Source organism: Mustela putorius, unplaced genomic scaffold (assembly GCF_011764305.1).
Source record: "Mustela putorius furo isolate JIRA1106 unplaced genomic scaffold, ASM1176430v1.1 tig00003923_pilon_pilon_pilon, whole genome shotgun sequence".
NCBI lineage: Eukaryota > Metazoa > Chordata > Mammalia > Carnivora > Mustelidae > Mustela > Mustela putorius.
Window position 1 is genome coordinate 13,140,881 of NW_025422068.1, and position 12,366 is coordinate 13,153,246.

The following is a 12,366-nucleotide window of genomic DNA, read 5'->3' on the forward strand; positions in this document are numbered from 1 at the left end:
TACTTTAAAATGTCATCTTAGTAAACTTAGTCTAGAAACCCAGGAAAATTGGGTTACTCTACTACCAATAGGACTTCTCAGGATGAGAACTGCCCCAAAACAACCTATAGGACTTAGCCCTTTTGAGTTAGTTTATGGAAGACCATTTCTTTTTGTAGATCTGTTATTAGATGAAGATTATAATGCCTTACTAAATTATTCACTGGAAGCTGGTTTAATTCATAAGTCACTCAATGAGTATACTAATCATATTCTCCCCAAACCTGATTTAACTATAACTGAAAACCCACCCCATGTAAATCCTGGAGACAGGGTTTACTTAAAAAATTGGAAGTTATATATAACTAAAAACTTACATCCAAGATGGAAAGGTCCATATCGGGTCATATTATGTACCCCTACTGCAGTAAAACTAGAAGGACACTCCTCATGGGTTCATATATGTAGAATAAAACCTGTACCTCCTCCACAGGAACCGAGCAAACAAACCAACGTGACTTCTTACTCCTGTGAGCCCCTAGAAGACCTCAAACTTCTCTTCAAACAAAAATGAAGGTTATATATATTCTCTTTGTCTTCCTTTCATTTGTCTTAGCTGACAATTCCTTTCTACAGTGGGCACAGCATTTTGCTGAACAACATAATCAGACAGATTGCTGGATATGTGGAAGTTTGCCTATTTCAAGTATGTCTGGATTACCCTGGTGGGCTTCTCCTTTACAGGGCACTGACTGGCTTTCTCTGCAAAATTATATCTCAGATATGATAGATGGAGACAGCACATTCTGGGATAAATCTATTATTAATCGAAATGTTTCTTCCTGGCCCATGATCAGTAAAACATGGGATTCACCAGGACATAAAGTTTTTCATATTCTCAAACTATTAAAATCCTAACTGACTTTACAGGCTCAAAGATGATACTCACCAGCTAGGGCCTAAGTTACGAAACCCTCCTTATCGCTATACTAAGGATGGTATATATCAAATCTGGGATGCACATCTGTGGCTTACACCCATGATTGGACGGCTCAGTCAAAAGGCAGTTTTATGCTGGGAACAAAAGAAATCATACATATGGTACTTAGGCAAATAACACATGACATCAAGGATAGCTATCATTAGAAATGTGTTCCCAAATATTAGTACTCCAGACTACTGACTGGTTTGCTACTGACTGGGCAAGGCGACCTGGCATTAGATGGCCAGCTCCAAACGGAACCCACTGGATATGTGGAACCAACCTGTGGCCCTGGCTTCCTCCAGGGTGGATAGGTCTCTGTACTTTAGGATTTGTCTGGATTCATGGGCGCATTACTAAAACCATTACAACTCCAGCTAATCTCCCCAACTTGAAACAAAGATGGACACAATCTGTTTTTAAATGGTATGATCACTTAGCATTCATTTTTGTTCCATCTGAGGGACTAGAGGATGTCATGTGGCATGTAGAAGCCCTTAATAAATATACTACAAAGGCATTCAATGATTCACTAAATGGCATCTCCCTCCTTAATACCAAAGTTTCACAAATACGCAAGGTAGTCCTACAAAATAGGATGGCCTTAGATGTTCTGACAGCAGCCCAGGGTGTCACATGCGCAATCATCAAGACAGAATGTTGCGTGTACATCCCAGACTATCACAAAAATGTCACGGGTATAATAAAGGATATGAATGCCCAGATTAAGGCTCTACAAAATCCTTCTTTCTCTCTTAGTGATGGGTTAAGTTCCTGGCTTGGAGGAGGGCTATAGCCAAATCTCCTTTTTGGGCTTCTCTTTCTTATCGCCTTATTAACCTTAATATGTTGCTTTGTTCCATGTTTCTCTACTTGGTGCCGAGACTCCATCGCTGCAATGACTTCACCACAACAAATGATCCTTATCATGCGCGAGGACGCCTCTTCACTGTCAGTGCTGGATACAGCTGCCTCTGCCTTTCATAACTCCCTTATATGTTCCTAGCCTGATCAATATTGACCCGAGCAGGTAGGGACAGCTCTACACCCCTATTCAGCAGGAAGAAGTTACAGAAGATGAGACCTTCCACCTTCAACCACAAAGATTTAAGGGTCAAAATTGTTCAGGGGGAATGATGAGGGAGCAGGAGGCTGGCTGAGGACAAAGCAAAAGCTGGCGCCTTGCACCCCCTCTTCACCCATGCCCCTCCATATGTGTAGCATTCCTCAGGCACCCCTGACTGCCATAAAACAATAAATAGTTAACTTGCAAGGATCGCAATCCTCCAGAACAGGAATCCCCCTTGCTCTACAGATGTTCTAGAGACCTAAACAGGGAGGTTACCTTATCAATAGCACAAATGTCCAGAGGCAAATAACTGTCAGTTCCTGAAGCCATAATGTCTCCCTCCCACCATAAACTGGAGGAGACTGAGGTAGAAGGGAATGTAAATGACAGCAGGATCATAACACCCCACCAAGAATCTCCCAATTATCTTGATGTTAATGCCTGACCTAAAGACAACATTGATCAAGCCATAAGGGCAAGGACTTTACCCGGCACCTTGTAGGCCCTCCCTAACATGTGAAAACTCTGTTGAAACCTCCCATCCCTTCCCCTCACCTTCCTCCAACTGCAAGGTATATAACATGCCTACCCTCACAACCCGCAGCCGCATCTCCGCCTGCCCACGGGCCCTGTCCCCGTGCTCTAATAAATCACCTTTTGCACCAACGACATCTTAAGAATTCTTTCTTTAGTCGTCGGCTCTGAACTTCCGCACCCCACCGAACCTGACTTAGGTTCTGGGACTTCATCACTAGGATTTAGGCTGGCATCAGGCTCCCTGCTCAGCAGAGAGAACATGTTTCTCCCTCTCTCTCTGCCTGCCACTCTGCCTACTTGTGCTCTCTCTTCCAAATAAATAAATAAATAAATAAATAAATTTTATAAGTAATAAATTGATTGGTTTTTCAAGTATTTAATGACTTCAACTTGAGGAAGTCTGGAGCTTTTTGCTAATTTTAATTCATTTATGAAGATTTCAGGTGTTTTTACTTTTGAAAGCTGATGTCCATTTTCAGAAGTCCTAAAAATATCTAATTATAAAAGAAGAGAAGTATGTCCAGTAGTTACCTTTATAGGTTGAGTGATCTAAGTTAAAAATAACTGATCACATAATTCTTTTAAGTGAGCTATGAAAAAAGAAGTTGTTTACTAATGGTGAATGACTATTTAACTGAGAAAGGTTTTTATGTGTTTTACTTGTGAATATAAAAATGCTTTCAATACCCAGATTTTGACTAATTAAAAAGATATAGTCTTGAAATAAAAAATAAGACAAAGATTGTTTAAATTTATTATAAGGGAATTGTTGGTATAGTGGCTCAGTCATTAAGTGTCTGCTTTCTACATTGGAAAAGGAAAGGAAAAGTGAGTTGGGGAAATAAGAGGGGGAGACAAATCATGAGACACTGTGGATTCTAGAAACAAACTGAGGGTTTTGGAAGGGAGAGGGTGGAGGAATGTGTGAGTCTGGTGGTGGGTATTAAGAAGGTCACATATTACATGGAGCACTGGGTGTGACTGAAAGACCCACAGATCCCCTTACCCAAGAATTCAACACTGCCACAGGATGCAAACAGCAAGAGGTTCTTTATTGTTATGCAGGCGCCTGCGGGTGGTCAGCAGCTCCTGCTAGCTGAGCACCCCTGGCTGGGGTGGTGCAGGATTTTTATAGACAGGTACAAACAAGTCCCGGATGGGACGGGGCCGATTGGCTGACAATTTGAACATTTGAAAAAAGGCATACTTGGTGTTAGCAGATTGGCTTTGGAAGACCCCCTCGCGCGAAGAGAAAGGCGGGAAGGGGAAACAAAGAGGGGAAGTTTGACCTTATTACTCAGCAGAAAGACATCCTGTCTACGTGACTATGCAGCCCCCTGTCTACGTGACCTACATGACCATGCAGCCCCCTTGCCTATGTGCCCATGCCTCGGCTATTAGAAGGTATCTTGTTCAAACAGGAGACAAGTGTCATGCCCTAAAAGCCAAGCAGTTACAGAAAGGCAAAAGAGCAGTTACATTGAATTCAACCCGGGGGGGGGGGGGGGGGGGGGGGGGGGGGGGGGGGGGGAAGGGTCTTTTCACTGCAAGGGGAGGAGGGGTACTCTTACACAACAAAAGAGCAGTTAATTAGTTAACAACAGGGGAGGGGGAGTCTTTCATGACACATAAATAATGAATCTTGGAACGCTGAAAAAATAAATTTAAATTAGAAAAAAAAGTGCCAGCCTTCTGCTCAGGTCATGAGATGAGCAGTTTCTGGGATCAAGCCCTGCCTTGGGCTCCCTGCTCTGCAGGAAGCCTTTTCTCCTTCTTTTATTTTCCCTGCATTTGTTCCTTCTCTCCTGTATACCTCTCTGACAAAAAAAAAAAAAAAAAAATCCTAGAAAAAAATAAAGTTATAATTTATCAAATATTTACTAAAATAGAAAGAAATGTTTGCAAGTTCTCAAAGCATATGTTAACAAAATGAGTTTATTCCTTATAGTACAGGTTTTCTTTTCCAATGAAAAGTTTCATAAACTCAAGTGTGGCCAGTTCACACCTAATCTTTCTTTTATTAGTAAAAGTTATAGTAAATTTTTTAACTCCTATGCAAATGAAACAAAAGCTTAAGTTCCCTAAGTGTTAAAGTCAATAGGACAATGAAAATTATTATGTTATTTAATGATACTGATGAAGTTCTAGAACCTAGGTGAGGTTCAGTGGGCTGAGGTCCGGAGCCGATGACCAAGAAAGAATTCTTGAGACATCTTTGGTGCAAAATGGTGGTTTATTAGAGCACAGGGGCAGGACCCTTGGGCAGAAAGAGCTGCTGCCCAGGGTTGTGAGGGGTGGCATGTTATGTACCCTGGGGTTGGGGGAAGGTGAGGGGAAGGGAGGTTTCAGTGGGTTTTCATATGCTAAAGAGAACCTGCAAGGTGCCAGGGTGTCAGAGGCCTACCTCCTTGAGGCTTAATCAATGTTGTCTTTAGACCAGCCATTAACATTAAGATAGTTGGGAGAGTTTTTGGTGGGAATGTAACAATCCTGCTATCAATTGTCTTTGTTAGTGAGATTTAGGATATTTGTAAACCAAGGGAGACTCCTGTCTAGCAGGATTGTGAGCTCTGCAAGTTAACTATTTGCTTATTGTTCCTGGCATGAAGAATGCTACACATATTACTGAGAGGGAGTGGATGGAGAGGGAGGTGCAAGGCACCAGCTTTTGCTTTGTCTTCAGCCAGCCACATGCTCCCTCATCAATACAATTGTGGCTTTTTAGGAAATATTCCAGGTAAAACTCACAAAGCTCTCAGAATGTCAACAGTGTAAGGTATGCTAATTTTATGACAAAAGGAATTTCTTTTGTAACTTCTGAAAACAATTATATACAAATATTTCAGATAAACCAATTCAGAATTTTACTAACAATGAGAAAATCTGTAAAAGAATGAATATTTAGTCAAAAATCAAACATTAAGAAATTGTTGCCATGATCTTAGTTCTTTTTTTTTTTTAAGATTTTATTTATTTATTTATTTGACATACAGAGGTCAGGAGTAGGCAGAGAGGCAGGCAGCAAGGGGAGAGAAGCAGGATCCCTGCTGAGCAGAGAGCCCAAGGCTGGGCTGGATCCCAGGACCCTGATATAATGACCTGAGCCAAAGGCAGAGGCTTAACCCACTGCACTACCCAGGCGCCCTGATCTTAGTTCTTTACTCGGGATAAGGGTATTGACAGGAGCAAAACCCCTGCGTCCTGCCAGGAGGTCGCGACGTGTAAAGAAGAGATAGAGAGATGGATATGATGTGACATGCCAACAGAGTATTACTCCCACCTTAAAAGACCACCAGAGAGATGAGTCAAAGCCAAGCAGCAAGGGTCATTTATTGCAGGTTTGAACCTGAACCTCTGTGCCGCTAGTTGCTGATAACACCGAGGTCCAGAGCTGGGTTGGTGCAGGGTTTTTATAGACAGATACAAACAAGTTTCGGGTGGGGCTGAGCTGATTGGTTGACAGTTTGAACAGGCATACTTGGCACCAGCGGATTGGTTCAGGAGGCCCGCTGGCACGAAACAAGCAAAGCAGTCTTACAGAAGCAGAACTGGCCAGTTAGCCTGCGGGTGGGAAAAAGCAAGCGTTTGTACAGAAGCAAAACTAGCTGGTTAACAGGATAAAAATGCACTTCTAGCCAGGGGGGTTCTTTTGGTCTTTCAGATGTAACTCACTTGATCTTTATTGGGACAAGGTCTGCACCACTATCGTGGTCCGGTCACGGTCCGCTGAAGTTGTCACGGAGAAGGAAACGTCGCCTCACAATCTAGACAGAGAGGTCCCTGCAGAAGTTGAGACTGAGAACCAGCGAGTGGTCGGCAACGAAGCTGTCGGGGCATTGGTAACACCGGCGATGATGTCCTCCCAACAGGGAACTCGCTTCACCTCAGTCCAACTTGATGCCTCTTTATATACTGTGCTAAGTCTCCTTCAAAAACACATTACATCACTTATTTTTCTCATGCTTACACACCAAAAACACACACATGTCGAAAACATGTTTTGGTCTACGATATTTCGCATAAGTTAAAAATATTTACAACTTTTTACTCCACACTAATCTTATCACTACGTGCATATGGTCTAGGCTTACTTGCTATGTGGTATTTGCTACGAGGTTAGTTTGTTATAACTACACGCATATGGTCTAGGCTTACTTACTATGTGGTTAGTTTGCAATTTGTTCCTGTTTTTCATTTAGTAGGGGTTTGCACTTACTATATATTATTTACTTATTCATTTATTTATTACACTTTATTTATTAAAGGTTCATACTCACTACAGGTATCATGTATAAAAGTGTTTTTAACTATTTTTTGAGATTAGAACTTAAAGTCTCTCATTCAAACCAATGTGTAGAAAAACAACAATTTAGAAAATGTGTGAAGTATTATCTGGTCTGGAAAATCAAGTGTTAATCTTATTTTAAAATCTCTTCAAGACATATATACAGGGTCTTTCTATGCACACAAAAAAATGGGAAAACATAAGTCTGGTGGGGAAAAGTAAAAATACGTGTCTCTGTTTCCCTAGGTATTTTCTGGCTTCTGAACAATTTAATTTACCTGACCAATCCCAGATCACTTCCCTCAGTCACATAATTCCTTACATATTACCCCATAAATTTTGACCAAAATTCATTAAACTGACTGAAATATTTGATTTTCCATCAAATTTTAACTGTTCTCTCTTAGCTTTTAAAAGAATGCAGATTTTATGGGTGTAGGGAATTATTTTGCTTTATTTATTTATTTATTTATTCACAAACTCTTGACATATTTATTCACACTTATTATTCACAAACTCTTGACATATATATGTATTTTTATATATATGCATACATACATATACATGTTTGTTGAATCATTATTCAAGGAATAAACAAACATATTATTGAATCATCAATTCAAGGAATAAAGACATATTGTTTAAAAAATTGATTATGACAGCTCACATAACTATCCCATTTTTTACAGATAATGGAATTTTATCTTGGGTGAAGTGTATTTCCAACTTCAAAAGCCTGGTAAGTGGTGGTGACATTTCCCAATCCTACTGTCTATTGATTCTAGAGTCAAGGTCCTGGTGACTCTTCCATAAGAGAATTTTGGATACAGGCTATATATGCCTAAGGTAATCATATAGTAAACTTAAAGTAAGGAAATTATAATTATAATTAAAGTGTACAGACATTCTTTGGAAAACTATAGAGGCACTGAACTGGACAATTCCCACTTGCTTAATGTGTATATGTTTGAGAACCATGCGAGAAACAGTTTTTTTGTGATGAAACAGGAGCTATTAAACTTGTGCAAGATTTTTCTTTCTCTAAAATAGGAATTTAATACTATTTTTGTGATATTCAAAACTAATGTATAAATTTTACTTAGATAATATTGAATAGTAGTATACGCCTTGAAAATAATGGAACTGAAATAATAATCATAGTATTTCTGAAAACTATATCAAGGGATATTTAAGGTGCATTTGTGATATCTTGGGTACATTTCTTAAACGTATTGTCTTGAAACATATTGTCATAACTAGTTTTGACCAGATGCTATCAGATAAAGTATAATCATCCTGGTTTGATGAAGATATAGAGACCTGGTGATGGGTATTAAGGAGGGCATGAATTGCATAGGGCATTGGGTGTTCTACGTAAACAATGAATCTCAGAACACTATGTGAAAAACAAATTACGTACTACTGTATGGTGACTAGCATAACATAATAAAGAATAATAATAAAAAAATACAGACTGAGCTTCAACTTTGAAATGGTCATATCATATATTGATGAAAACCAATATTTTCATATAGATAACTGGAAATTAAAGACATACTGGTAAACATTACAAATTATTGTTCCTCTCTTTGAACAACCTCAAAACTATTGAGAATATAAGCTGTTTTGGTTTAGTTGTTAAACATGTAGAGGCAGTATCTTGGTAATAATGGTACAGTTTTCTCCTTTTCATCATAAGCCATATACATAAAGAATGATAAGAATGCATTAATAATGTGAGAGCTTATTAAATACTTAAAACCTACATTTAATATCAGATATTTGTAAAACCAAACAAAGCAAAACAAAAACCACTTCACCTGACCCTTGAAGAACACAAAGTTGTATACAGTTTAATCCTTGAGGAATTTATCAATAACAATAACAACAAAATAGGAAGGACATCTGCTTGATTTCTTTTCAGTGTGAAACAGTTTGTGAAACATGTCTTGAAAAACTGATGTAAAAAACAAGTCATGAGATTGGACAGGCTGTCTAAAAACTTCACACGCAAGATATTTAATAAGTTTATCACAAAGAATACTAACAAAATGTTGTTATAGGTAACAGATCAATGTGAAAGAATCTGGACTATAAGATTTTAAACAGAATTTAGAAGAATTTATTTTCAACTAAACCATAAGCAAGGTAGTTTTTCATGGTCCAATTATTATTGTTGTTGTTATTACTATTATTATTGGAAATGAGAAAAAAAAAGGTTGTAAAAGAATAATAGAGGAGATCCAGGAAAATACATGTAACACAGGTAAGTTAAGATGAAAGTTGGTTAATTCAACCACTAGTGAATAAACCAGAGGAGGTAATGACATAAACAATAAAGATGTGGTGGCAATCTTTGTTAAGTTATGCAGAATCACAGGAAGAAATTCTAAAAAAAGTTGTTGAACAAGCTGAAGATTAAAGTGAGAAAAACAGCCTGTAATTTAAAGAAAAAAAGGCTAAATTACTATTGGAAGATATTGTGCTATAATTTTGTTGCTTTGTTTTCAGCTAGTAGAATCAAAGAAGTTTTGAAAAGTTGTAAAATTGAAGATGATAAAGAAAGAGCATTAGGGGAAAGTTCAAGAGGCACTCAGGAAATAATAATACTTGGCTCTTTCATTCGCTCTTTAAGAGCAGAGATAAATGAACCAGAAAAAAAAAATTTGAAGTATAAAAATGTAACCAAAAAATTAGGAATAAATCAGTGTAAGTAAATGTATCAGCTTATGAGTTTATACTCCATTTGAGATATTAGAGTAAGTAAGGTTACAAATGATATCAATATTTTGTCATAGGAACAGAAGATAATTTTTCACTATTTGCATAGAACATTAGTTGCAGAAAAAAATCATTTTATCCCATATTGTCCATACCCTCAAATAAAAGTGTAAGACTAAAACAACAAAAATATTTATTCTAATTATCTAGTGTTCAACAGCATTATCTCCAAAATTTCATTCAAATGCAACTTTATTTATGTAATCCATGTCTATATTTATACATAACTGATCATGAGAAATGTGCATCCTCCAATGGAAGTGTATAGAAATATGGATTGAAGTTGTATATGTTTATTGTAAGTTGTAATTGTCACTTCATTGCTATTGTTGAAATAAAATACTATAAGGGAAAAAATAATAATACCCCATAGACTAAAGGAAGACCACTTAATTTTCTTTCAAAAATATTAGGGGCTTCTGGGGTTATGGACATTGGGGAGGGTATGTGCACTGGGGAGTGCTGTGAAGTGTGTAAACCTGGCGATTCACAGACCAGCACCCGTGGGCCTAATAATAAACATTATATGTTTATAAAAAAATAAAAAAGAATTTTTTAAAAATTAGGGGTTTCAATATAGATTAGAACTAGGTAGGGGTCAAGACTAAACTATTTAAGAATGATATTTGCATAATTTGATTCTTCATGAGCTCTGGATTTCACTTCTTACATTGCAGGTAAAAAGTGCATTACCCACAAATGTTAAATTCCACCATCATGATGGGATTTCTCCTCATGGGGTTTTCTGATGTGTGGGAATTATGGATTTTGCATGCCATAACCTTCTCTCTGATGTATGTAGTCACTCTGATGGGAAACATTATCACTGTTACTGTCGCCAACCTTGACAGGAGTCTTCACACACCCATGTATTTCTTCCTCAGGAATCTGTCCATCTTGGATGCCTGCTACATTTCTGTAACAGTTCCTAACAGTTCCTAACTCATGCATCAATTCCCTGCTTGACAGCAGCACCATTTCAAAGGCTGAGTGTGGAGCTCAGGACTTCCTAGTGGTTTTCTTTGTATATGTGGAGCTTCTGTTTCTGATTATCATGGTCCATGACTGCCATGTGGCAATCTGCAAACCACTTCACTACCCTATGATCATGAACCCTCAAATCTACATCCAAATGACTCTGGCTTCCATACTCAGTGGTCTCATATATGAGGATGTGCACACTGGCAACACATTCCTGCTGCCCTTCTGTCTTCCTAATGCCATCCATCAGTTTTGTTTTGTTTTGTTATGCTTTGTAATATCACCTCACTGATAAAGTTCTCCTGCTCTGATACATTTAGTAATGAGATAGTGATCATTGCCTCTGATCTGGGGATTGGTGGTCACTGTTTCATTTTCATCATCAGGTCTTACATTCACATATTTTCTACCATTCTCACATTTCCAAGTGGAGCAGACAAAAAAAAAAATACTTCTGTCCCTCACATCCTTGTGGTGTCAGAATTTTATGTATACCTGAGGCCATCTTATAGTCCACTATCCAGGACATGGTCCTTTCTGTCTTCTATTCCATAACACTTCACTCTTCAACCCTATTATCTACAGTCTTAGAAATGAACAAATGAAATATTCCATTAATAAAATGAGGAGAATGTTTATTCAGGAAACATATAGGAAATTGCTGAGGCTCATTATACTTTAAAAGTCATGTTTTCAGCAATAAATTGAGAAATTGATTGGAATTCTATCAATATAACTGACAATAATAAATAATGCCATTAAAATATATCATTTATCAATATAATTTCCCTTCTGAACTATTGAATTATCTGAGTATGTCACTGGGTAAAGGATCTAATATTACAAATAAGAAACCCCTATTCATGTTTTGACAACTTAAGAACACTCACTAAAGGACATCTGGGTGGCTGAGTGGATTAAAGTCTCTGCCTTTGGCTCAGGCCATGATCCCAGGGTCCTGGGATCAAGCACCGTGTTGGGCTCTCCACTCAGCAGGGAGCCTGCTTCCTCCTCTCTCTCTGCCTGTTTCTCTGCCTACTTGTGATCTTTGTCTATCAAATAAATAAATAAAATCTTTTAAAAAAAAGAACACTCACTAAAAATTTAAGTCTAAAAAGACAAAAATGTATCCTTAGAGGTATTTTATAGTAAGCTTCTGTTTTGTATTTATTCATAATTTAAATATTTAATAACCTAGTATTAAACAGTATTATAGAAGAAATTGTCACAATCATTCAAAAGTAAATATGAAAAATATAGGTTCTTCTGAATATCATGATATATGGATGCAGTGCAGCAAAAAAAAAAAAAAAAGAAGAAGAAGAAGTGAATTTGGTGGGGTTATGGAGTCATGTATGAGAGGATCAGAAATATTTACACAAGTTGTTCATTTGGCAAGGGAAATATAGATACATTATACCTGTCATCAGACCAAAACTTTGCTGAAAATATTTTCAAGTGGCTTGGGGATACATTTACATGCTTATACTTTAAACATTTTTTCTAGATTGATTAAAGGAATGTACAAATTTTCTCTCCCCATTAATCCTCACAGCTTCTCCATACATCCATTAAGACAAGTGAGAAGTAAAAATAATGTTATTTTGCTTTCTGATACTGTCATCTAAAAATATTTATATTTTTTGTTAATATCAGCCCTTATATGGTAGATTACTGTAAGAATTAGAAACCTGAAAGTTTTAGTAGCTTAAGATAACAAAGGTTTACTTCTAGCTCATAGCCTATGCCAAA

The 12,366-nt window shown here is 37.5% G+C and overlaps 1 protein-coding gene across 1 annotated transcript; it reads left to right on the forward strand.

Moving 5' to 3' along the window:
• The first annotated feature begins 10,332 nt into the window (after positions 1–10,332).
• On the forward strand, positions 10,333–11,296 carry LOC106004602 (olfactory receptor 14C36). Its single transcript, XM_013050659.2, is given in 5 exon segments — positions 10,333–10,554; positions 10,556–10,867; positions 10,870–11,128; positions 11,131–11,166; positions 11,169–11,296. Coding segments are annotated over 5 exon segments (957 nt in total).
• Positions 11,297–12,366: the final 1,070 nt, after the last annotated feature.